Genomic DNA, 27642 nt, shown 5'->3' on the forward strand with positions numbered 1-27642 from the left:
GGGAACATTTCAGACCCAAGGTATCTTTTGGAGGCAGAGCTAGCAGACTTGCTCATGGATTGGATGTGGGTATGAAAGGAAGGAAGGCAGGACAACTTCTAGGCTTTTGGCTTGAGTTAACCAAGAGGATTGAGGTATTTTCTGAGATGGGAAACACTAGGAAAGAAACAGGTGTGGAGTACAATAGGATTCAAGAGTTCAGTTTGTCCTTTTAAACATACTGTATTAGATACCAAAATAAGTTGGATATTTGGATCTAGATCTCAGTGGAAAGGTTGGGATTATTACATATATGAAAGCAGCCACAAGATCACATTGGGAATAGGGGTGGTGGTGGTGGTGGAGGAGGTGGAGGGTGTGTGTGTGTGTGTGTGTGTGTGTGTGTGTGTGTGTGTGTGTGTAAGGAAGAGAGAGTTAAGAAGCTGGGGCCCTCCATCCTTTAGAACTGGGTGGAGGAGAGGAAACAGTGATCTAAACAGTGAAGAAGTGGCCAGGGAAGGAGGATGACCAAGAATGTGGTCAGGAAAGCTAAGCTGTTTTGGAAACCAAGCTTCTAAGAGCACATTCATATAGAGAAGGTCCTTTCATTCTAAACTCACGTTGGTTTGAGTTGAGTTGTTTAGCTTCCAGAGGTTCTTGACTTCTCTTATCTTGCCTGCTCCGTCTGGGTACAGAGTATTGTTAGGTGATCAAGTTGATATATTCACTGGCCTATCTTGTCTTTTAATGTTTTTATTCTACCATCTGGGTACCCTTTACATGGTGCCCAGCTGCAGGGGTAGATGCCAAGAATAGCAACGATGCCAATTAACATTTGTGTAATGCTTGATAGCTATAAACATAGTTTATTTATTTATTTTAATCCTCACGAGAGGATATTTTTCCATTGCTTTTCAGAGAGAGTAGGAGGGAGGGAGGGAGGGACGAACATCGATGTGAGAGAGACACATTGATTACTTGCCTCCCACATGCGCTGTGACCAGGGCCAGGGATCAAGCTTGCAACCGAGGTACTTGCCCCTGGCCAGAACTGAACCCGGAACCCTTTAGTCCATGGGCCAGCGCTCTAACCACTGAGCAGAACTTGCCAGGACCTAAACATAGTTTTATACTCACCACCTGACTGGGTAAAGACCAGGTGAGAATCCCTTACTTAGGAATTAAGTCCTTGGCTATGATGTGACTTTGACCTGACTTTTGAACTTAGTCCCAGCATACCTGCCCACAAGTCCCTGGCTTCAACCCAGTTGATGGCCTTGCCCTTTTCTGTCTGGAATATTAGCCCTTGTTGTACATGTGCTTCAGGTCACGTTCCCTTTGGGGACTTCTGGACTTCCAGCAAAGTGAGTTCCCATTTTGGCATCTCTAAGGGCTGCTACCACTCACTAGATTTAATTCTGTGCCGATCTCCATTAACTCTGTGTCCTGTCTGCCACTTAATTTTAATTGATGTTTAATTAATGTTTGCTTTTTAATGCTTTGCTTAGGCTGCTAGCTGTCCAAGGGCAAAACCATGCCTTAGAAGACTTCCCCCCGACCACAGTGCCTGGCAGTGTCATCTCCTGTCCCTGTGAGGGGTTTAACATCTGATTGGAATTTTTCTCCTCTGGTGCCCTTGTGAGGTAGGACAGTCAGTTCCTACAAATGAGGAAACTGAGGAAGGAAGTAGGCCTTGGTCACGCAGCAGTTAGTGACAGGACTGGGACCAACATTCAGATTACCAACTCCCATTTCTAACTTTCGCTCAGCCCGTACTCCCTAAACAAGACTGTTCATTGTTTACTGTAGTCACCTCCATAAATTATGCCGCTTTTCCATCAGTATACAATGTGCCCCAGACTTTGGACTGAATCCCCAAAGGCCATCAGAGCCTCACCTGCACTATGGCCTCTTTCCTTGGCCCTCACAGGTCAGAGGCAAATGCTCAGTATTCTGCCTGGGTGATTGGAGTGGCTCTCCTTCATAGCATCAGTCCCCACAGGACTGAGAGCAGCATTTTCTGGAGCCCGTAGAGAGGATTTGAGGGGAGTCCCTGCAGAACTGACAGGACCTGGTGGTGTCAAGAAGACCTGGACGACTTCTAGTTCCTTCTGCTTCCTTTAGGCCGAGCCTTGTGGGGGTTGCTTGTTCCCTGTGATGGAAGTTGGAGAGCCTGTGTGACACAGTGCATTCTGAATGTCACCTGTTGATTTGTCCCCTGTTAACAGACAGAGCCAGAGCCTGGGACTTTGTGGAATATCTCTTGCATGCTCCCCTATAACTATTAGACCTGTGCTAAGGATCCTGCTCTCGGCTTTTTTCTATTTAGCCCTAGAGAAACACAAAACATTGCACTTATTTAATACACCCATTGCACCAAAGGTATCGGAATCTGTAGCAACCAGAAATTCCCACAGAACCAGGAGTACTAACAGATAAGACCTAAGAAGTTACAGGAGCTATGGCCGTGCTAACTGCAGAGAGAAATGCCAGCATCAGACCTCCGTGCTGGAGTTGAAGATGAAGCCCCTCTTCCTCCTGCCCAGCTGTCCTCAGGCTGGCAACAGCCCTGCGCTGACAGGTTATTTAGATAGTGCTATATTTAACATTTCTGGCTGGAGAGAGCTTTTTTTGCTATGAGAAGCGGGAATCTACAGTGGTCTAGCTCGTTCATTCAACCAACACGTACGGAAACACTTTCCGGGCCCTATCCTATGTGCACAGACATACAGACAAATGACCTTTTATTCTTATAGAAGGAAGGGAAACGTTATGCAAGTGACTGCAGTACAGTTAAAGGCCATTAAAGGGAAAACACAGAGGAGAGAGACCACTCAGGCCAACAGAGACAAAAAGGCTTAACAAAGGCAGTTGCATTTGGACCTGAAGGGTGAATCGGAGCGGGGCAGGTGGAGGAAGGGAGGCAGATGTCCGGGGCCGAGGAAGATGCCTGAGCAGAGGCGCGCAGACAGGAAAGCGCGGGAGGGAGGTGTTTGGAGATGCAAGCTCCGTGCGGCCGGAGTGTGGGAATGCTGGTGGATTCAGTGTCAGGAATGTGGGTGGAAAAGTCATTCGGGCCAGGTTGTGAGTGGTCTTGTGTGAACTTTATCAGGTAAACAACATGGACGTTTTGAAACTGGGGAACGGCTTCACGATGGATGAGGGTTATTTGTTTTGTTTTGTTGTTGTTTTAGGATAACTCTAGAACAAAGTTTCTCAGCCTTGGCACTGTTGGAATTGGGGGCTGTGTAATTCTTTGTTTTGGGGACTGTCCTGTGCATTTAGAGTGTTTAGCGGCACCCCTGGCCTCTGCCTACTAGTAGCCATCAGCACCCACTCCCCTCCCACCCCAGTGTGACAACCAAAAATGTCTCCCCTCGGGACAGTCTTGTCACTCTACCCTCACCCCAGTTGAAAAGTGCTGTTCCAGAAGCAAGCAGTGTAGAGAATCAGTGGAGTAGGGAGAGACTGGAGGCAGGAAGACCAACTGAGAGTAGACGATAGTATTTCCTATAACAGATGAACTGAGGCAGCGGAGCAGGACTCTAGAGTGGATGCTGACTTCGAGGGAGATGCTAACAGCATTCGGCATGTTCTTCGTGCCCGAATCAACAGGTCTTCGTGGCTGATTGGAATTCCTCGTTCAAGCTTGAATATTCTGTGGGGCTTGAGGAGATGGAAGGAGCTCCGGCTGAAAAGTCGGCTCTGTTTCTGGGTCCATTCTTCTTTAGGCGCATGAGTTGGCCAAGTCCCTTGCCCTCCCTGGATCTCTGTGTCTTTCATGTGTAAAATGCTTCCAAGAACACACCCGTGCTTCCTGTCTCGTGGAATTCTAAGGCTTCACGTCTGTGAAAGCCCATTGGGAAGTGCAACACGTTTCCTAAATGCACAGTACTTTTTTAGCGGTACAACACGGTAGGGCAGTGGGGATTCAGATGAGCAGGGACACTGCCTCGTCCAGCTGTGGGTTAGTGGGCGATGAGGCTGGACAGCACCGAGCTCACGTGAAGCCCGTGACTATGGGGATGGGATGTTGTGACTCGGCAGGGTGGAATTTGCTGGCATTTTGGTAATCAGCATCTCAGCTGTGAGGGTGGAATGTGATGCTATTCGTCATCCTCTGTCAGTAGTGAAAACAGACTCTGGAGCTGAGTGTTAACCAAAATATGAAGGTGCTGTGTTAAACACAAGCAGATGGTGGATACAGCAGGAGAGGGAGGACCCATAAGTGGTCTGTTTTAAACATCTAATGATTATTTATTACTAGGGAACTTTTCTCTTTTCGCCTGTTCCCCACTGGTTGTCAGGGCACTTTTTAACTCTGGAGAGCAGTGAGCTCTGGGGCACTGTTTCTCTCACCTGCTAAAGAAGGGTAGACCCTTGTCCACCTAGAAACAAAGCACTTGAACTGGTCGGCTCCTACAGTCTGTGATGAGAGAGAGGCTTTCTGTTGAGTCATAAACCATGATCTGTCCATGGATGTATTGGAGGTCAACATTAATGGTTTTTACTAGAGTTAGCCCTCTTACTTGGAGACAGGGAGATGACTGAAGAATAAACACAGACGTAGTGTTCAGAGCTTCTTTTAGACCGGCTTTCTCACTGGGGAAACCAAGGCCTGGAGAAGTTGAATGATTTGATATGGCCCTTCTCTGATCTAGATGCCAAGGGAGGTCTGTGCCCCTGGGTAACCTGCTTACCAGACCAGCACACCTTGCACACCAAGATGCAGTTGCCCTTGCTGGACTGTTCCAGCTCTATGTTCTCGATCATCTTGGAAAAAGTAAATGTGACTCTGCCTGTGTTCAAAAGTGGGGTGATTGCTTTTCTTTCCTTTCATCTTTTTGTACATTTTTATTTTAAGATGGGCACTGCCTGGGTCGCTTACCTTTGCTGGAGGTTTTGCAGTTATTGCTTTGTGATGTTTCCCAGGCTCTCATCTGTGCTGTGCTGGGTCTCAGCACAGGGACCCTGGGGAAGGATAGAGCTGTCTACCTGGATGCATCCCTGTTTCAACACCTAAATGGCACTGGAAAGGATACAGTGTTACTCAGGCTTTGTCCAGGAACCTGGTGATTGAGCACCTTGCCTGTGTACCTATTATAAGATCTGGGATGCACATCTATTTCCATACCCACCGTTAATCCACTAAAGGGTTTGCCAAAAGCTTATTGGTGATCTAGCAAGTCAGGCATTTGTATGAAAGTGAGAATTTTGTTGGAGAGTGGGTCTTACTCAGGTTGCCTCAGAGTTTTTGAGCTCCTCTGGATTTAAAATGTTTCCAGTTTAAAAGTGTTGTATATATATCTTTCCTAGCATGTGCTTGGTAAGGAAGACAGCACCAGCAAGACCATCCTAGAAAATCTGTGGCTGTTTGACAGCAGATTTGTTTGATATTAACACTGGATAGAAGTCTCCAAAGAATGATTCATTTCCAAACAGGCAGAATGCATTATTGATGACGGCTGCTCAGTAATTCTTCTCAGCACCAGTATGGAAGTCAGGGATATGGCTTTAAGGTCTTTGGTTAATGATGATTTAAGCAGCAGACGCTCATTGAACTTCTTAGCTCTGAAGTCACAGTCAGGTTCAAGGCTGCTACTCAGAGTGTGTGTTGTTTGTGGAACATTTTTTCCCTTTTCCCTGAGGTCCCAGAACCTTAGATGCTATTACCGTGCCTGTTTGTCAGTGTACCCGGACTGAACATTCCCTCTTCGTTCTTCGTGTTAAACGTTTCCTCTCAGCTCTCTAAAACTCCAAATAAGCCCCACATGGCAAAATACAGTGGGGGAAAAATAGGAAGACCTGATTTAGAATGAAATAAAATAATACATGATTCAGAAGCTGTGGAAGCATGTCACTAAGGATATACTGTAGGAATGGCAGTTGAGCTGTCTGGAATGATGAAGTACCCAGCAAATGAAGTCAGAGGAGTATTCAGGGGCAGAATTACAAGAACAGGTTATTTCAGGGTAGGGAGAGTGTTTGCATGAGGACACAAATGAAGGACTGGGAGCATGCACATTGGAAGATTTGACTAAACTGTCTAAGCGAGGCTTCCCTTTCCTTATCTATTAATCTGTAAGTACCCATCTTTTAATTATGTGGTTTGGACCGTGTATCTCCTCATGTTTAAAACCCATGCATACATTTCCATTGGCCATGCAACAATATAAAAAACCTGTCACATGGCTCTGGAAAACCTCTTGCAGGTCTCCCCAGTGGCATTTTGAGCCCTTTCCTCAGCATCCGTCCCACCCATACTGGCCGCCTTTCATCTCTTCAGCGAGCACTTGCCTTCCCACCCAGGCTTGTCACACAGATAACCTCTCAGCCTAGAACACTCTTCTCTCCCTACCGTGCCTTGCCGACCTCTTGTCCATCTAGGGTTCAGCTCGAGTCTTGCTTTTTCAGCAGAGTTCCTTTCCTCATGACCCAGACTAGGTTAGGTCCCTGTTGTAGGCTGTGAACTTCTGTGCTGTTCTTTTCAGTAGATTAATTGCATGATGTGATCTGACACCCTTGAAGATAGGGACTTGTCTTTTCCCCCCACACTGTGTTCCAGCACCTTGCGCAGTGCCTGGCATGTGGCAAGGTGTTCAGTGAGTACCTGGGAATGAATGCATGAATGAACCAGAGGCCGTGCTCCAGTTGGTGGACCTTGGAACCTACAGGGCACATGCAGCAGTTGGAGAATGTTAGTAAATCGGCCTCAAAAATGAAGTGTTTGAATACTGGGGGATGGGGACTGGTGGGCTTTATCCTGTAAAAGGAAGCTTAAGAGCTGGCTTGAGCCCCAAATGCAAGCATGTAAGGCGTCTTAAGTTTGAAGACAGGTGGTCTCTTAAAGACAGAGCAAGAGAAAACTAAGCTTCACTCATGTGTCCAGATGCAAGGGGCAGTTTCTCCAAAATCTTTCCTCAGAAAAGAGTGGGGTCCCTGCGCATTCTCTCAGTTACTTAATTTTGATCAGTTAAGTACTGTTTGCAGAGGATAGCTTTGCCTGAACTGACTCCAGGCAGTGCTGGCTTTGGTTGCTCAGAGAGGTCACATGATGGAACAGGTTTTAAAATTTCAAATTAGAAGCAAACAAACTGACGTGATGAATATTTCTAGGGTTGTGACTTTCTAATAAGTGTTACCGTGATTGTGAACTGTTAAGACTGTTTCTTTGGGGGAAAGCAATATACTAGTTAGTCTTCAGTTGTCGGGACCAGGAGTGTATGTGTATATACCTAACAGGACAAAAGAGAAAACCACTACCCATTGATGGCAGCGTATATAGACTTAAAAAGTTGGGGTATTTCAAAAAGCTTAGGTGGGAATGAAGATGGTATGTTCTGGAAAACTGTATTAAATGACTTAAAGATTTGTAATATGCCTGTGGATTGCTTAATTCATATACTGAATTGCTCTGTACAGAGAGAATTTATAGTCCGGGAGCTGTAGTCATGTTGCTGGAAGTAGGATTTCAGCAAAGCTTCAGCTTCTTGATAGGATCCAGACGTACATTTAGCTGCATGAAATGTATTAGCTTTGAGTAAATCTTCTTTTTTAGCTTCTGTGGCAAGCAGGTTAATGGATTTAACATTGCAGCCTTATAAAACTTACTTGCCGCTCACATACCCCTTTTTATACAGGGACTTTCAGTGATCTTTCTAAAACTTCAGCATCAACACCTTGCTTTGTAGCTATTTCTAAGCCTCGGGTATCCCTGCAGCTCCATCATCAACAAGTACTGCAGGTATAAACAGGCTGGGTAAAGGGACTAAACAGTGCTCACCAAACACCAAGCTCTTCCCATCTTGTCAGTCTGTCACTTGAGGACAATGCTGCCTCCTCTACCAATAACGTCTGCTGCAGGGCAGTAAATAGGTAAATTTTGCCACCAACAGCCACGTGGAGTCTTGGTTCCTCATTAGCTTCAAACAGATATAGAAGAATGTGGGTCAGGACATCATGGTGACTGATGATGTAATCAGACATCACTTAAAAGTCTGGGTTAAGATGATATACAGCTATAAGCATGTAAAATAGCAAATATCAAAAATACAATTGTGCTGGCCAGTGCCAGAAATATGGAGATGGATCTGCCATTGGCGTGTTTCACTTCTGTTTCATTTTAATAGGAAGTATTGGGTTTTAGTACAACTTTGCTATTTAACTGCATTTTTTTTAAAAAAATATCTTTATTGATTTCAGAGAGAGGAAAGGAGAGTGAGCGAGAGAGATAGAAACATTGATGATGAGAGAGTCATTGATCGGCTGCCTCCTGCATGCCCCCAACTGGGGATCGAGCCTACAATCCAGGCATGTGCCCTGACGGGTAATCGAACCCCAATTGTCTGGATCCTAGGTCGACGCTCAACTGCTGAGCCACGCCCAGCCGGGCAGCTGTGCATTTAATATGTATAGCATGCAGCTTGCTTCTCTGCTTTTTTTGCATTCTCCTTGACCCCAAGGATGTGGAGAGGCTTTTTGCTCTCCCAGTCTCTCTCTATTAAGTTTCAGCTCTTCCTCATCAAGAAAAACACAAAGAGCAAATTCTGAAGAGATCTGGATTGGGCCTCAGGAATCTGCCTTATTGGCCCAGAAATTGTGGATTTTCAGTTACTTAGTTGTGGATAAACAGTATATTTACATATATATAATGTAATGTAACATATAATTCCTTCTGGCATTTAGGGAAAAGAGAAGGTATTATGGTCCAGGAAGCCTTTAATGGATGAGTAAACAGGGAAACCAGGAAGCTGGACTTTCTGCTAGGGGAGGAGGCATTAACTCCAGGAATAGATAGGAGGGGAGGAGCGTCTATGTTCCCTTGACACTGTGTGTGCACAGGGTTCTGTTGGGATTATTTGTGTCTGAGCTCTCCAGGAGGCCGCCCTCCAGGTCTCATTCACTCTCAGGACCTGAGTTTCTGCCATAGTGACAGTTGCAACTGAGCACTTACATTGTGCCAGATGCTGTCCTAGATGTTTTATATGCATCATTTTATTTAATTCTAACAGCAGCCCTAATACAGAAGAGATTTCCCGCTTTACAGATGAGGAAGCTGAGCCTGTGATGGGAGTTGAGGCTGGTACCCAGCCTCCTTGCTCTCCTGTCTCTCAGGGTGGGAGCTCGGTTGGTGAGAAGGAAGATGCCTAGCGACATACTGGTGGGGCTGTTCTTGACTTTGGCCCCCCCACCGGGGGTTCAGAATGTAGTTGTTGTCTGAGCCCATGAAGCATAATCTTCAGACCTCCAGTGTAGAGAGGGCTGTGGGAGGTTCTGCTCAGAAGGGGTAAAATGCCTAGTTTTTGTCCTGTAGAGTCACTATTTTGCAAAACAGTGAAATGTGACCCTTCCTACTGCCAGGGCCGTTTTTATAGTTCCTGCTCTGCTAGGCGTCACTCCACTGGGGACACTGCTGTTGTGATGGTGCTGAAATGTGGGCTTGCTTTCGAAGCGTTGTTTTCTTCCCGTAGAACTGTTGCTTTAACAGGGGAAGCTTCCAGATGGATACATTTACATGGAACAGAGGACACCACTTGTTGACATTTTTGAGAAGTGTTTAGTGTGCTTTTCTAACCTCACTAAAGAACCGAGCTATATGTATCTCCATTTTTTATAAGTGGTACAAGTTTGTTTTTTTGCTTAGGGGGTACTTTGGTCTCTTAGTACTGTGTTCTCAGCCGACCTTCCTATCACTTTGTTCCTGGACCTGGGGCTCCAGGCACTGTTGGGGGAGCAGCTTGCTGTCCTTTTGCTGAGTGCAATCCTTTCTGCCTGGGGTTGGTGGGGGCATCTGAGTTCCAGGTCTCATGTCCCGGCCTTGTGAACAACGTTTTCCCTTGAGACCCACAGCCTATCCACTTAGCTCAGCACTGGTGACTTTTGTTTGTTGGTGCTACTCTCTGTGATGGATCTCGGACTCATCTTTAGGGAGACATTTGGTGGCTTCTCTGCTCCTTGAGCAATGGAAGCTGATCAATTCAGTCTTGCGTCTTTCCCAGTGAGTTTGGAACAAAATTCATGTCCTGAACAAATGCTGTTGACTATTGTCTCTGTTTTGTCAAAAAGACTTCCCCCCCTTCCCCACCCAAAGCTCTGATTTTAATTACAGAGCAGAGATGTGCTTCCTAAACCCTGGCCTCGTGTTACTGCGAGGATACAGCCATGAACAAGGCAGTGCACCTGTTCCTTGCCCCTAAACACAGATGGGAATGGACAGGCAGTTTATCCACTCAGCAGCCAGGGTAGGCTGTGGGGTCACCTCTTGTCATTTCCAGGGGACTGTGCCCAGACTGCCTTGCCTCACGTCAAGGGACGTTGCAATCCAAACTTCAGTCTGCCCAATTTTAACTCTGAAGCTACCTGGTGGCTTAACTTGGAGTGTCATTGTAAACGGGCATTTGGACTTTTTTTTATGTGTAATTACAAGACACTTTACTTGTATAAAATATATACTCAGTGGGACCCGGGCTGCTGTAAGAAAGTCAGTATTTCTCCATGAGGGGGAGACAGTGAGAAACTTAGCGTCAGTGTCTGAGATCTTTGCTTCTGCTCTGAACTCACTATTCACTGTGAACTTGGGCAAATAGCCCTTTTTACCCCCAGTTTTTTCTATGAAATATTAGTGATAACCCTGCTTATCTTACCTAGTGTTGAAGTTAATACGAAGTGATTATTTGAAATATATTAGTGTAAGGTTGTGGGGGTGGCACTGTGAATTCCGGGGAGTAAGCGCACCCTGTGCCCTCTCCCCCTTTCCCTGCAGTCGGCTTTGGATCTGAGGCTCACTCTGAAACAGTGGCTTTAACTTGGATGGCACCTTCATCACTTGGGAAGCTTAAAATAAGGCCAAACAAACAAACAAACAAACAAAACCCATGATGCTTGGGCCCTACTCCCAAAGATTTAATCTTAATTATTCAAGTGTGGGATGTAGGTGGTGTGTGTGTGTTTTTTAGATCTGCGGATAATTCTAAAATGCCAGGCTGCACTGAGAATCACTTCTCACAGGGTTTTGGGGTTGAAGGCTACAACCAGGAATCGACTTGGAGGCAAAGCTTGGCTACCCGTGTTCTATCACTTGTAGGACATCCAAAGGACCCCAGCAGTGTGGAACACCTTAGGCTTGTTATTTTCCCATTCCCATCCCTTAATACTATGCAAGATCCCTTCAGGATGCCGCCTTCTAGACTAAACAGTATACAGCATCTTCATCATCATCACTATTACTAACATTACAGTAAATACTCTGATACCGTGGGATCTCATTTCATTCTTGGAATGCCTCGCGAGCATTTAACTCTTACCCCATTGTACAACCGAGGAAACCGAGGTTCAGACCCATTCATCAACCTACCCGAGCTATTAGTGGCGGGTGGAATTCTTACCCAGGCTGTCTGGCTCCGGAGCCCACACACTCAACCACAGCACTGTACTGCATGATAGTATAAATGGGTAAATGCTCTACTCTTCTCGATACTGAAGTTACATTTTAGCAGGAGCTTTCTGGAGAGAGTGCTTTAGCTCAGGAGAAAGAATCCACAGCTGGGATTTCACATTCTACCACAGGCTGGTGGGGAGAAGCCTCTAGGCACGTGAGCGTCTGTGGTGCCCTGGAAATCACAGTTACCACACCAAACTGCATGGACTGGTGGTTCTCAAATTTGCTCACACGTTGAGTGCATCTGGGAAGCTTGAAAAAACACCGCCAGTTCCCTCCCTCAGAGACTGATGTAATGGGCCTGAGAGATTGGCTGGCTTGGGAAGCTGGCACAGCTCCCTGGGGACTATGATATGCCACCAGAGTTGAACACTATTGCTGTAGGTGGCCACTCCCTCCAGCTGTGGGTCTGAGAACTGCCTCTGTGCTGGCCCTGCAGGGGTGGAAGAAGTGAACTGGGAACAGAATACCTCTCTGTTCCAAGGCACTTGTTACTTTGTTTACTTTGATATGATGAAATGAAGCAGCGTTCAAACAAGGTAGGGACAAAAGGCTGGCACTATAATTGAGTTATGTGAGTGAGCTTGTCTTTCCTACAGTCTGCTGCCTCCAGGAAAGATGCTAGAGGTTGGATTTGTTGGAAGGAATTCCTTGAAGGTGAGAAAATTAAGAGGCAACAAAGAACCTTGGTTCTAGAGTGTGTCTTTTTGGCTTATAGAGATGATAGCTTTCTGTTAAAAAGTATGTATTTTGTCCTACTGCTTTCCCAGAGACCAGCAGGGAGAACCCATGCCCAGAGACAGTGTACAGGATGCATGTGCTTCATCTGCAGCCAGAACACTTTATTTTTAAAAAATGAGGTGAAGCCCTACCCAGTTTGGCTCAGTGGTTAGAGCGTTGGCCTTCAGACTGAAGGGTCTCAGGTTCAATACTGGTCAAGGGCACGTATCTCGGTTACAGGCTCAATCCCCGGCCCAGGTCGGGGTGCGTGTGGAAAGCATCCAACCAATGTGTCTCTCTCACATTGATGTTTCCCTCTCTTTTTCCCTCTCTCTCTGTCTCTTCCCCTTGCACTCTCTCTGAAAAAGCAATGGAAAAAATATCCTTGGGTGAAGATTTAAAAAGAAAGGAGATGAATTTCCCATAACATAAAATTAACTATTTACAGTGAACAATTCATTGGCTTTTAAAACTGTGTTGTGTATCTGCTACCTCTCTCTAGTTAAAAACATTTTCATTACCCTGAAGGAACCCCTTCCCCTCCAAATTCTTCCATCTCCACTGCTCAGATCATGTCCGTTTTGCTCCCTCAGGTCTTTCCTGGCTACTGTGGTGCTGACTGTCCCTTCTCTTAACCTGTTCTCTTTGCACTGATCATGTCCCGCCTTGTCCTGGATTACAGAGGCAGTGAATCTTCCTCGGGGGGTGCGGGTAAGGTGGTGGGTCTGTGGAGGAAAGGAGTGTGTGGGGGGGGGTTTGCAAAGGCAGTGCGTAAAGCAAAATTTGATTATGGTTAAAATTGCCCTTGGAAGTCCTATAAATCGCTCATCAAGTGTGGCATGCGTGACGTTGGGTAAACAGCTCTGCTCAGTAATTCACAGGCACATTAAGCTGCGAATCCATGATCAGGATGAAGGTGGGGAGGCAGGAAGCGGAGGGAACCTGCCTGCAGATGCCACCCATTGGCACTCTCACAACACAGGGTTTGCTTTATTCTGGAGTAACAGCGAGCCGCTATCATCTCAACACAGAGCCATGCGTGTCTTTATGGTGACGGCAGCTGGCACAGAGGGGGCACATGTTAGATGCTTGCATGTTGACTGCGTTTGAGCCTAAAGCTCGATCAGATCTGTGATACACACTGTCCTTTAAAAAGTTACAGGAGAATTTGGCCATCTACTCCCCCCTCTCGTCTTGCCCTCCCCCAGCTGAGTAGCTATTACTCTCTCTAGGAAACCGTCACATCACCCCTTAGAGTACATTTTTATGTGAACTATCTACCCGACTGGATTACATGTTCCTTAAGGTCAGGGGATAGATCTCCGTGTTTGTACTTGATTACACAGTGCTTATCACAATATGTTTAATGTATAAAACAGTTGTCCCACAAATGAACATTCTCTCTTTACCGAGTCCCTTGTCAGCGAACATTTCTTGAGCATCTGCTACATGCCAGGGATACAAAGATGCCCAATGGTACACCTGAAAGGTCTTGAAGTTGTGAGATGAAGCTGACATGAAAGCAATGACTGTAAAACCATAAAGTTAATTACATTTGAATTGATTGAAGCAGCTTAGGTTGGAAAGGGCTCACCTTAGGGCACAGGGAAGGAGGAGATCAGTGAGGAGGTGGAGATGGAACTTGGACTCTGCCCACATGGACAGGTGAGGGATGGGCATTCTGGGCTGAGGAAGAAACATGTACAGAGAGAGTGGCAGCAGATCTTCTCTGTAGAAGTCCATTAGTAAATCCTTTAGGCTTTGGGGCCACAGTGTCTATGTCACAGCTGCACAGCTCTGTCACTGAAGTGTGGAGGCAGCCATAGTACATGAATGGGATGTGTGGCTGTGTTCTAATAAAAGTATTTATGGACACCAAGATTTGACTTTTCATATAATTTTCATGTGTTAGGTGAATATCATTTTTTTGAAATTTTTTTAGCCATTTGAAAATTTAAAGACTGTTCTTAAACTCCTGGGGGCTGTACAGAAACTGGTGGTGCACCAGATATGGCCCAGGGCTGTGGTTTGCTGACCTGCGTGCTAAGGCTGGTAAGAGATCCTGTTGCAGGAGCGGGACAGCAGGTTCTTAGGTGCACACCTTCTGACTTAGTGGCTGTGAGTGGAGACTGAGGTGCTGCATTTCCAACAAACCTCTAGGCTGGGGTAAGGCTGAGGTCCTTCCTTGATGTAGCAAAGAACTGAAGTATCATTGGGGTCCCCTTATACCCCGATGCTGTGATGAGTTCTGTGGGTCTGGGAAATACAGGATGATTTTCTGCCTACCAGGTGTTTTCAGTGTATTTAGAGAGAGGAGGTTTATGTATCTAGGAAGATAAACGGGCCTTCCCAGGGTAAAAGTTGAACAGAGGCAGTGAGATTCCCCAGTGCTGGGCACATGGGGTGCAGGGTTAAGGCCAGAGGAGTCCCTGGGTGAGCAGGGACTGGGCTCCTCAGATTCCAGGATGTCTCACAGCTTGACCACACATCACCTCCACTCAGTTTTTGTTGGGACTCCCCCATTCTTTTCTCAGTTGTCACTCAGGTTTGCTCAGGATACACCTCAGAACATTCTTAATGGCTTACTCTAAAGCTCTCAGAGACTGTAAGGCTCTGTAGTATCTTCCTGTAAAAATACAATAATGTCTTGCAGTAAGGCAGGTGGAGAAAAGATTGTGTGAGTGTGATCCTTTATAATGCCAAAAACAAACAACTTTGGCTTTGTATCCTGCGCAGTGGTGGCAGAGAGGCAAAGTGGCGGTTGTTTGCTTTCCTGTTGATCAGTGTTCTGACTTTTGCCTCTTGACTTTCACAGTTTAATATGGAGTCAGAGGCAAGTGTAGCAGGGGCCACGGGCTTGCTTTTAAAAAAAGGCCAGTGACCACCTGGAGGAAAACACTAAAAAAGCAGGACCAAAATAAAGCCTGCAGGTTGCTTGTGTCCAAGCAACAGACGGGCCACAGGGTCTGTGCCTGGAGCTGGATCCTCGCCCTGTGAGGGAGGATCATGCTGACCCCAGTATGTATTCTCGCTGGCCTTTTGGTCAAAAGAGCCATTAGTTTCAGATTTGTTAAGAATATTCTGTGTCCATGAAACCATATGTGTGTGTTTGCATGTGCATATGCACATGGAAGTCTTTTCAACCAAACAGACCCTGTGGAAATCACATAGCCGTGAAACAAATTCAGAAGTACTACCATTAAGAGCAACAGGCCTGTGGTTCTCCCTGGCTGCCCGTTACACTCACCTGGGAGCTTCTATGCCACCTCAGGCCCAGACTGAACCCGTCTGAGGCGGCACCCAGACTTGGATTTTCAAAGCCCCAGGGGATTCTGAAGTGCCTTTGGGGCTGAGGATCCCCAAGTTACATTGAGGTGCATTGCCATGTACCCGGGGCAGATTAATAACCTGGGGGAGGTTGGATGAGATTTTGGGGTATGTTTGTGACTTAAAGGATGCACAAATAAATTGAGGTTGCTGACATTTTAAGTGCATAAATACACACTCAATTTGCTGACTGCTTTCTTTCACTTCTGCAGGAAAATGGCTTTGTCTCTGAATGCAGAATATCAGAGCAGAGATTCCCAAGCTTTGAAGATTTGCTATGCCATCTTGTTGGGTTTTGCACGGGTCATTTTGTTGTTTGCAACACACTGACCGCCCCCTCCCCATCCCTATTTTGTACCACCCTTGGAGACGATGGCATAAAACTCTGGGGAAAACCAAATGCAGGCTTGACAGTCTCCCTGGTAGAATTCTAATTTCATTGACCTGGGATATTCTCTTAGGAACTAGAGGGTGCCCTCTGTCACCTGTGAGTTATTTATCTGTTATCATGGTATTGGATCACCTTGTATGTTGAAATGAGAAGGGAGGAAAATGTGTCCAGATGGTTTCAGTTCTCCTGAGGGCTCCCGTACCCAGCGACACATGCTTAGAAGCCTGAAAGCTTCATTTTGTATCTAAGTTTCTCCTGTTTTAATCTTTCAGTACACAAGGGTCTGGATTCCCGACCCTGATGAAGTGTGGCGCTCGGCTGAATTAACCAAGGACTACAAGGAGGGGGACCAGAGCCTCCAGCTCAGACTGGAAGATGAAACTGTAAGTGTGGGTCTTGGGGATGGGCTTGCCAGGGTCTGCTGAACAGGACTGGGTGGTACCTGGTGGGCTTGAGTTTCTCTTGTGGATTGGAGCTTCTGAACCCCTGGCACCTTTTTCATCGCTGTTGATGATAATGTACATGACAGGGCTAAACCATGAAGCTGCTCCATGGATGTCATGTAACATAAGTGCCCATTGGTGTTAGCAGCTGGGAGATCACTGGTGGCTGAGGCCAGAATCTTCTCAGTGGAGTGGACGGAACAGAGGGGGTGGTTCTTCCTTGGGAAGGCATCCATGGGAAGTAACTGAGTAGCTGCTAGAGGAGACAGTGCACGGTGCCGTAGTGGGAGCACCAGCCCTGGATTTGGGATCCTGGCTCAGCCATCATTTGTGCCCTTGTGCAAATTAGCAGTCTTTCTGTGCCTGTTACTTCATCTGTGATAGTTTGCCTAGGGCACTTTTGAGAATAAAATGAGTTACTGTGTGACTCAGAGTAGAGCCTGGCACACTGGCACTTGATATGTGTTAGCTGCTGCAGTGAGATTTCTTTTTCATCAGTTGACTTTCAGGTGGTTTCGCTGCAAAGGAAGACAAGGCAGTAACTGAAATCCTGTTCTTCCTACGTCTGAGTCAGTTTCTCTTTTCATGAGCCTTCGTGACCAGCCTTCTCTGTGATTTGTGCATTTCACAAATATTCAAATGCTCGTTCTGTGCTGGGTTCTGGGGTGTATGGGTGAATGGCTGTGGCCCTGCCATTTGGGGGAGCAGCTTAGTGCTGGAGGCATCAGTGAGCACGAACACAGAAGTGTGGCAAAGTGGCAGTAGTCACAGAAGCCAGTGGATGAGGTGTGGGAGGGAACCTAAAGGAGAAAACCCGCTGAGGTGAGGAGGTGGAAAGGAACCAGCCATTGAAGATTCAGGGTACGGTACAGGTAGAGGAGAGAGTGCCGAGGCAGGTGTGTGTGCCGAAGTCCTGAGGCCTCTGTGTGTCCCTTTGGTATGTTGAAGAAGGAAAGGCCAGTGCATCTAGTTGGGGAACCATTGGAGAAGGGGACAGATGGTGGGTAGGATGCAGGTTGAGGTCATTCATGCAAGGTTTACAGTGGGCGAGCCTGGGAGGAAACAGGTTTTGACTGAAGTGGCAGAAAGAATCAAGAATCGGCTTTGGGATGAGTTGAGTTTGAGGGGCTACGGAGCAGGCATTGCTTGGAGGGAAGGCTGGAGTGACCACTGCCTCTCTCTGAACTGCAGTAGCACTAAGTTTGTGCCCATCTTTAGCCTTTGGTCATTTACCCTCCTACTGTTTTTTCTTCTTTCAAGCATTTTGGTTTTGTCTTTCTAGATAGTTAATGACCCACTTGAGAAATGGACCGTGTCTTACGCTTTGCTGACATTGTATCTACCGTAGTTGGTGATTAACTCACTGATTAGTGGGGAGAGTGACCATCCTTCCCCTACTCACTTTGGTTTTGCATCAACTTGAGAACATCCCTTGGTAAAACTAGAACAGGGAATTTGTTAGGAGATGTTTACTCCAAGGTGTGCCCCCTCCCCTTCCCCTCCCTGGCAGACTGACTTTGCTAGCCTCCTCTTGGTTTGGAAGTGAGAAACAAAATTCCCAACAGATGGCATCATGTTTACCATGTTGAATAACTTCCCACCCCACGCCCGAAACAGAATGAAATTAGTTCACCCACTCAAATGATTCTTCTCCAACAGATTTCACAGTTGATTTTTTAAATGAGTGGGTATTTTTAAAGAGTTGTACGGAGGTAGCGAGGAATAATCTGTGTTGCCAAAACAGAGCAGATGCGTGCCTCCCCAGCTGAAAATGAATTCTGCCCTGCGTGACTAATCCTGGCAGCCCAGGAGCCCTTCTCCCTCCCTCCCCTGCTACATGGACGGTCAGCGTGTAATCAGAAGGGATGCCTGGGGCTGGAGATGAGCAGCGCTGGAGAAATAATGTTCTCCGAACATCTGACTCTGTCCAGGTTGCTCATGGGCTGTGGTTAGTCCATTGCTGGCTCTGAGCTGTCATTAGGAGTGACTCAGTTGATCTGTGGACCAAAGGCAGGAGCACAAAAATTAGGTGGGGACTGAATGCTTGAAGAGAGGCTCCCCTGCTGCTGAAATCATCCTTGATACACCTGGATGGAAAATCTGCCCCGCTGTCCCTCTCCCCCACTCCCTTGCTCCTCCCTCTGAAGTCCAATCATGTGGGTTTAACTGCAGCAGCAAAGGAAGAAAATAAATTTGTTCTCTTCTAGAACAATATTTCGAACCCCTGGCTTCCACCTAACTGCTAACCTGTGCTCCTTGTTCAAGGTGGTCAGCTCTTCAGTGTTCCTCTAAGAAGTTTCTTTTCCCCTGTTGCTTGCTTATTTATTTTTATTGTGGTAAAACATAAAATTTACCATGTGAACCTTTTAAAAGGAAATGTTTTTAAAGATTTCAGAGAGAGGAGGGGAGAGGGAGAGAGAGAGATAGAAACATCAGTGATGAAAGTCATTGATTGGCTGCCCTGACTGGGGATTGAGCCCGAAACCCAGGCATGTGCCTGACCGGGAATCAAACCCCAACCTCCTGGTTCATGGGCTGACGCTCAACCACTGAGCTACACCAGCGAGGCACCATGTGACCCATTTTTAAGTGCACAGTTCAGTGGCATAAAGTACAGTAGCGCCCCCTTATCCATGGTTTCATATTCAGAGTTTGTTACTTGTGGTCAAATGTGATCCAAAAATATTAAATAGAAAATTCCAGAAATAAACAATTCATAAGTTTTAAATTGCATGCTATTCTGATTAGTGTGATGGAATCTCGCACCATCCCATTCCACCTCACTGGGATGTGAATCATCTCTTTGTCCAGTGTATCCACACTGTATACTCTACCTGCCCATTAATCACTTAGTAGCTATCTCAGTTATCTGATCAGTTATCAGAGAGAGAGAGAGAGAGAGAGAGAGAGAGAGACTATATTCACATAACTTATACTACAATATATTGTTATAATTGTTCTATTTTACTATTAGTAATTTTTAATTTCTTACTGTGCCTAGTTTATAGGCTAAACTTTATGATATGTGTGTATAGGAAAGAGCATAGTATATATAGCGTTCAGTACTATTTTAGGTTTCAGGCATCCACTGGTGGCCTTGGAACGTATCCCCTGAGGATAAGTGGGAACTATTGTACTTCCATGTTGTGCAACCATCACCAACATCTATCTCTAGAACTCTTTGCATTTTTCAAAACTGAAACTCTATCCAGTGAATACTAACTGTCCCTACCCATTCCTCCTTTCCCTGGTAATCTCTACTGTACTTTCTGTCTCTGAGTTTGATTATTCTAGGTATCTCATTGAAATGTAATCATACAATATTTGTCCTTTTGTTTCTGGCTTGTTTCACTTAGCGCAATGTAACATGTTTTATCTCTAAGCCAGTGAGAAGATGGGAAGCTTCTCAGGGGAGAAAGATAGTGTCTTCTCTTTTTCTCCCCACAGCTGTGATGGACGCAAGGAATCTAGGGGTGCCCACCCTGAGCACAGTCCTCTGTTCTCAATCTGGGTCAAGCCTCTGGGTGAATGCACGCCGTGGTGATAAATGTAGCTTCCTCATTCTTTGGGAGTGGGACTCTGTCTGGCAGGCCTTCTCTCTCCTGCCCCCACCCTCTTACAAACTGCTCGACTCCTGCCCTCTAGTGTCAGGGAAAACTCCCCCTTTCCATGGTTTTGCATTTCATTCAGTTCTGTATCCAGTGTCCAGCAGCCACCTTGATGGTGAGTACTCCCTGTAAACAAGAGGCCCTGACTTAGTGAAAGACCGGAGTACGTGAACTTTAAAAAGAGTGACACCCTCTATCTGTGTCTGGGCATATCCCAGCCCTCTAACGTTTACCATCTTCACCATTTTTAAGTGTCCAGGTCAGTGGCACAAAGCGCATTCACACTGTTGTGCGACCATCACCAGCTCCAGATGGATGTCTGTCTCCTTACTATCAATCCGTTTTCCCTGCTGCATTTCTGATCTTTTCCATCAATTAGGATATTTTTCCTGGCTGCTTCTGCTTACAGATTGGCAAAGCAGTGATGCCCCCGCCGCCCAGGACATTCGGCAATGTCGTGATTGAGGAGGGAGGTTTGCTACTGGTATCTAGTGGGTAGAGGGCAAGGATGCTGGCAAGCACCCTATAATGCACAGGGCAGCTTCCATCTCCTCTCCTCCCCCAAGGAAAGAATTATCTAGTCCTAAATGAAAACAGTGCCAAGGTTGAGGAACTCTGATTTAAGCCATAGAGGAAATGGTCTGGGCTGTTTATTGCTGATAAACACCAATTTAAAAGCTAAGCCAGGATTCCTTGATGCTAACAGAATGTGGAAGCTGTGTTCCCTGCAATAAATTAAAATTAAAAGATTAACTTTGACTCCATATTTTGTGCTGCTGTAATGTTTATAATTCGAATTTTTAAATTGTGTTTTCATGGCTTTTTTCTTCCTTTAATTACTTGTATCACCATTCATTACTCATTCATTTAAACAATTATTATTCAGCAATTATTATATGCCAGGGTCTGGTTATACAGCAGTGAAAATGGCACATCTGAACCTTTGTGGAGCTTTCCGTGTAACTTACAGCGAATGTACATTGTATACAAATACAGGGTTTAGAAAATGAAGGCCAAGAACCTTTAGACGTCTACGAAGAAACACAGTGAGACACCTGACTCTTCCTCCTGCCCCTTCTCTCTTTACTCCCCAACCTCACACTTGTTTTGAAACCCTCGTGGGAGCTCCCTTTGAGTTACTCTCTGACTTCCCAAAGCAGGAGCACTTATCGTGACAGAGATGGTATCTAAATACTCCATGGTCCTTAGCCCCCTTGCAGTTAGGTGGGACCCCATGGTGACTTTTGCCCAGAGAGCTCTTGATAGGACTGATGGATACCACTTCAGGCAGAACCCTAGAAGACTGATGGGAGTTCATCTTCATCTGCCTGGTGAATGTGGAGGCAACACGTTGGTGTCAGTGATGTGGGGAGCAGAACTTCATACCACTTTGTTTTCTCTGCGGGACAGCTTTTCTAATTTCACAAAAGAGAACACCCTTCCATCCACTGACCTAAGTTAAATGCTTCAGGCCAGTAAAGTTGGAAGGGCCCTTAGAGGTTGTTGGGACCAGTCCTCTCATCCTACCATTTAGGGAAACCTCAGTCTGAGGAAGTGAAGGGATGGGCTTAAGGCCTCATAGCAATTGAGTTCAGTGGTTCTCACCTTTGGCTGCACATTGGAAATCCCTGGTGAGCTTTGCAGAAAAATCACAAAGCCCAGGTAGCAGCCAGACTACTTAAATCAGAACTTGAGGATGGGACACAGAATACCTGTTTATAAAGCTCCCTGTGGGATTCCAACGTACAGAAAAAGTTGAGAACTATTGCCTTGGTTGATGGCCAGGACTTGAGTATAGAGTTTAACTCCCATTTGGGTGCTGGTTCCACACAAGTATAATATTTGTAGCTCCTTGGGGTCCTCTTGCCAGTTGGTAACCATTATTTTTACTAGCTTATCTTTTCTCTAGATCTTCTGGATCTGTGGGTAGAAAGAATAGGAGAAAGAAGTTGGCTTTCTTTATCTACCACATATGCTATTACTAGTTTTAAGCCTTTGTGTGTGGAGTTGTCATTCAAAGATGTTTCTATGTTTTCTTGCTGTAGTTCCATGTAACATGGACACAAATTGAGGTAAGGGAGAGGTTATGAATTAATTAGACATCCTTTCCACTGATATTTTTAGAGCACCTACTACGTATCCTAGAATCACAGACCACAGTTTAGAGCAATCTAGACCAGTGCTGCCCAGCAGAACACTGCAGCACAGTGGAATGTCCTCTATCTGTATTGGTCTGTGTGGTAGTCACTAGCCACCTCAGCTACTGGGCCCTTGAAATGTGGTTAGTGTGGCTGAGAAACTGAAGCTGTAATTGTATTTAACTTGAATGAATTTAATTTAAATAGCCACGTGTGCTACCCTTTTGGAGAGTGCAAGTATAGACCAGTGCTCTACCCTCTTCCCTCTATGGTCTGTAGCGTCGTCTAGTCCTGTGTGCTGGATGGGCACCAGGTGGAGACCCCCATCTGTTCCTGCTCTCAAGGGGGAGGCTGAGGCTATTTCAAGTGGGTGACTGAGCATTAATTTTGTGATGTGTTAACCTTCAATCTTTTTTTTTCTTCCACCTCCAAAGGCCCAGTTATTATGTAGTGAAGTCTTTTGTGCCAGAAAGTTCATGGTCCCTGATCACATCGTAAACACTTAGATTTCTAATAAAACCATGTTAGCGGTCAATGATAGACACTTGTGGCAGCGTTAGGATCAAATTCCTGTTAAAGAAAAAAATCTGCCAAGTTTCTCGTTCCTGCCTTCCCTCTCAGTGTATGCACACCAGGAAGTCTGTGGCTTTCAATGCTGAGCTTGCAGCTCTGCCTCTTTTCTGCTGCTCTGGGCATTTTTACTTCTTATCAATTTTTCTGTAACCAATACCACTAGCTTATTCGTGGACCATGTTTTTGCAAAATTGCATGTGCATTTCCCTCTGCATGCTTGCTGGACAGTATTTTAAGGGGAGATTCATCTGACAAAAGATGGAATGCCAGCATTTCTGCTTCAGGGTTTAAAGACACTGGGCTCAGGTTCCTGCTTTCTAATCTGAAAACTGGAGTTGGCTGCGTGACCTCTGCAGTTCTGCTATTGGCTGTTCCTTGTGCTTCTTCCCCAGGGGGTGGAGACCCAGTTGGAGCTGCTGAGCAGACATGCTTCTAAGGGGAAAGGACTTCTCCACTGGGAAGTCTTCAGAATGGCTACAGCAGGGAGGTCTGGGTAGAGTTCCAGTGATCCCACTAACTGAGCAGGAGGTGAAGGGGGCCATCCACTCTAGAATTTAATGAGATAAAAATCACTTAACACTCCATTTCCCTTAGTCTCCCACCTTTTGGAAATTTTGTCTGCATCACATTCATGATAGTTGTTTACTAATCTCCTGTATGGAGTAAGTTTGATACAAATAAAAGAGCTTTTCACAGAAAGAAACTATAAAGATGAAAACTTCACTAATATAGATAACCATTGGTATTTTGTAGGGCTGTTACTCCAGACAGAGTTTAGCATGCAGTTTTAAATAAATGCAATCATATATTTCATTCTCTGACATGCCTTTTCTTAGATTTAGCACAATGCTGTGTGTAGCTGCCTGACCAAAAATACAGATCCAAGTCATGTTTTACTTTTCATATTCATAGCTTAGTGAGTCGATATCTTCACTAGTTTGTAAGACTGTCTCCTGAGGCCAAGAAAGAGTATATTCAAGACAATTTCTGACCAGGTGTTGCCAGCTGCCTTCCAGAAAGGGTAAATCATTCTGAACCCACAAGCAGTGAACTCGTTTGCCCATACCCTTCCTAGCTGAGGTCTTGTCAGTTTTTATACCTTAGTTTATCCGATGGATAATATTAGTGCTAATGACCTTTTATTTGCATCATTTTAATTAATGGTCAAGTTGAGTGGTTTTTCATATGTTGTTCATTTGCAGTTCTTATTTTGAGACTTGTATTCTATGCACAGTTTTCTGTTAGGGTGTTAGTTTTCTCTGATTTCTTAAAACTTTTTGGATATTAAGATTATTAATTCAATCATAATGCAGAATTACTGTCCCCTTCTTCCATTTTACTCTGTGTATGGTGTGTTTTGTGATGGTTTTAAAGTTATATATTGTCAAATTAATGAATACTTTCCCACATTGTTCTAGCTTTTGCATGGATCTTTAAAAGTAGTAGTTCCTTCTAAAACTTACAGACATTTGCCCATTTTTTCTTACTGGTTTTGTTTTTCTTTTTGGTTTCTTTATTTTCACATTTGTTCTGTCTAAAACTTATTTTGGTATGAGGGAGTGAGAAAAGAACACTGGCCCAGTATTTTTCCTCGGTGGCTGCTAGTTTACTACTCTTACTTGAAAAATTCCTTTTAATCATTTATTTGCAATTTTGATGTTGTCATGAACAAATTTTCCATGTGTGCTTGCATTTTTTTCTGGATCTGCTATTACATTTCACTTATCTGCCTATTTTAGAACTCTTACCATAGTACTTTAATTGTGGGCTTTATTAATATACATTAGGATCGGGTGGTGCAAGTCCCTCTAAGAGTGGGATGGGAGGGGGCATTGATATTTATATTCTCTCAAAATTTGACTGTTAGCTCAGTAAATTGAGGCCATGTGCCTAGAATGTCATGAAAGGCTTGTTTAGAATAGTGCTTCTTAAAATAATGACCTATCTGTATCAGAACTACTTGGGGATTTAAAAAAAAAAAAATTCAGGTTCCTAGGCCCCATACAGAACTCCTGAACATACGTTGTATTTGGGAAGCTGTGTTTTTATAAGTGCTCAGATGATTCTTAAGAACACTATAAGAAACTTAACACTCAGATAAAACATGGGAAGCAGTGGCCAGGTTCCTCCTGTTTTAAATGTTTAAAAATATCACCATCTTTTTATTAATTATACGTATGTGTTTGTACACATGTAATCAGAGTTATAAATATATCCTGTCAATAAACTTATGTAGTCCAAATGCTGTGCTAAGAGTAAAAGGATACACTTTGCACTTGAGATTTGAACTTAAGAATGTGTAGTCATACTCCCTGATTACACACACACACACACACACACACACACACACATACAAACACCTCAAGCTTATGTTATACTTTAGGTCAAAGTAAAATTATTGCCCTAGAGTAGCTTGCAGTTAGGTAGTGGGAAAATATATGAACATCTTGAGGGCACATAAGGAAGGTAGTTTGTCAGTTGCAGAGTAATCCAAATAAGAAGTGAATGTGTTGGTTAGTGGGAGAGAGAGTAAAGAAACACCAGCATGAAAAGGGGAAAACCAGAGAAAGTTTCCTGGATGGGAGAAGGAGCAGTATTCCTATTGGAACTAGAATTAAAGACTCAGGAAGTGTTTTTTTTATTGAGGAGCAGAACTCTTTATTAAATCTAGCTGTGCTTCCTGAATTCCTCATGCCTTTCAGTCTTTTACCTTGATACACACTGAGATTATGTTATCAGCAAATTTTCCACCTGGGCTGGTGTCTTATCCAACACAGGTATTTTGTTCAGTTTGCCTTTCTTTAAAACATGTTATTTATCTTTGTCACTTATGATCATGTTAGGATAGCTATCCAAGCCAGTAAGACAGGAACTGAATGCAGGCTAAATGCTTCATAACTGGGCCTTTTTGTGTTCTGTTACTTCCATTTAGATTCGAGAATACCCCATTGATGTCCAAAGCAACCAGCTGCCCTTCTTACGGAATCCAGATATCTTGGTGGGCGAAAATGACCTAACTGCTCTCAGCTATCTACACGAGCCTGCAGTTTTGCACAATTTAAAGGTCCGTTTCCTGGAGTCCAACCATATCTACACTTACTGTGGTAAGTGGGGGGCATCTCTTGGCTGCATGTGTCTGAAAGTGCTTACAATCTTTAGATTTTCCGTGTTAAACTCCAGTGGTTAAGAATCCTACTTTCACTGTCATTTACATAATAAGCCCCTCTCATCTGAGACCCTGGGAAGGTTTCCAGTCAGTGAATGTTGCTTAATTACACTGCCCTACATCTCTGTGGGGTGACTGGTGTCAGTCACAGCTCAACCAGGGAAGAAGTGGCCCACACTATGTCACTTGACTGGCTTGGGCACAGTCCTGGAATCTTAGGAGACCGGTGTCCCAGCTCCGGCATCTGCTCTTACCACCGAGTACACTCCCGCATCTATACCTGGTTTATTTTTCAGTTTCTGCTTGTGAAAGGGCTGCCTTTTTCCTCTAACCCTCTCACTTGCACATGTACAAACATGGTGCTTTGATCAACATTTGTCAAGTTCATGAACAGAAGCCATGCATGACAAATGCTTTCAACTAAAAATCCTGGAATTCTCTCGTAATCATCTTTCTTGAAAGTTCTCAATTTCTACATTCTAAATTTTAGTTCCTCTCCTTAGAGTATAATTAAATGTTACGGTGAAAATAAGAACCCTATAGACTGTTGTTGGAGGGACAGATGTTTTAGGATTTGGTTGAGGAGTCAGGCTGAGAGCTTCTTTGTGGGGTTGTCCTGGTTGTGCTTCAGAGCCTGGTCTTGTCTGCGACCACAGGTGAGGCCACAGGGCATGAGGGACCTTTTCACTGTGATATTCCACTTCGGTCTGGAATTGATCAGTTGGCTACTAAGTTAGAGTGAGCTTTCCTGCCAGATTTCAGGAGTGGTGAATGGCATGTTGATCTTGGCACTTGAGAGGTAGTTTTGCAAAAGCTCCTTCACCCCAATTGCTAGTGGGAGTTTTATTTGAAAGAAACCATCAGTTGCCAGAACCTTCAATAAGGTTTTTTTTTTTTAACAAGATTTTTTAAAATCTCCCTTTTTAGGAGAACGTGACAAATGACCATCAGCCTCACTTTTTATTTTTATTATTTATTATTTTTATCACTGATAGTATTACAGATGTCCCCCATTTTACCCTATTTTGCCCCCCTTCGCCCAGCCCCTGCTCCACCGCAGGCTTCACCACACTATTTTCTGTGTCCACGGGCTGTGCATATATGCATATAAATTCTTTGGTCATCTTTACTTTTTAAAAGCATCCCCTCTAAGAGAGGTCCTGGTATCCGTATGTATTTGTCCAAATGCTTCCACTGTTCAGAGTGGCTGATGCAGCACAGAATTCAACTCATTAAGAAGCACTTATTTCTGCCCTGGAGGGAGCTGAAACATTTTAGGAAAATGTGTGACCTCAAAGTATTCAAAATTCATATCAAATTTTGAATTGAATACTACCCGAATTAGGGTTTTATGCAATTCTAATAACCAATAGAATATGTGGGGCTGTTTTTAAGAGAATTCACCAAGTCATTAGCTCTCTTAAGTGAGGTTTATCAGAGTTCTGGGCCTTATTTTTCAGTCCAGGTTGTCTTTTTAGGCAAACTTTCATCTGAAGTGGACTTATGCGTCCTTTTCTTCTCGTTGCCCTTTACTTAGAATAATCTGGTTGCTTTGTTCTCTCTCTCTCCCCCTTTTAAATGGATTTTACCTTTAAAGCAATTTTAGGTTCACAGCAACATTAACTGGAAAGTGTAGAGATTTCCTGTACCCCCTCCCCCCCCACATGCACGGTCTCCCCGCTATCAACATTCCGCTCAAGAGTGAATTTGCTATAATCAGTGAACCTGCAGTGACACGTCATTATCACCCAAAGCCCATGGTTTATATTTGGGTTCACTCTTGGTGTTGTACAGTCTGTGGGTTTGGACGAATGTGAAATGACATATAGCCACCGTTAGGGTACCATGACAGTAGTTTCAC

At 44.8% G+C, this 27642-nt stretch overlaps 1 protein-coding gene across 3 annotated transcripts in view; it reads left to right on the forward strand.

Moving 5' to 3' along the window:
* Window positions 1–27642, forward strand: part of MYO5B (myosin VB) — a 286130-nt gene that overhangs the window by 102273 nt on the left and 156215 nt on the right. For all 3 annotated transcript variants that reach the window (XM_081149483.1, XM_081149482.1, XM_081149484.1), the window contains exons 2-3: window positions 16126–16236; window positions 25548–25719. In XM_081149483.1, coding sequence (XP_081005609.1) covers window positions 16126–16236; window positions 25548–25719 — 283 coding nt within the window. The remainder of the gene's footprint in view (window positions 1–16125; window positions 16237–25547; window positions 25720–27642) is intronic.

This window comes from Miniopterus schreibersii (assembly GCF_964146895.1).
Source record: "Miniopterus schreibersii genome assembly, chromosome: 10".
Classification (NCBI taxonomy): Eukaryota; Metazoa; Chordata; class Mammalia; order Chiroptera; family Miniopteridae; genus Miniopterus; species Miniopterus schreibersii.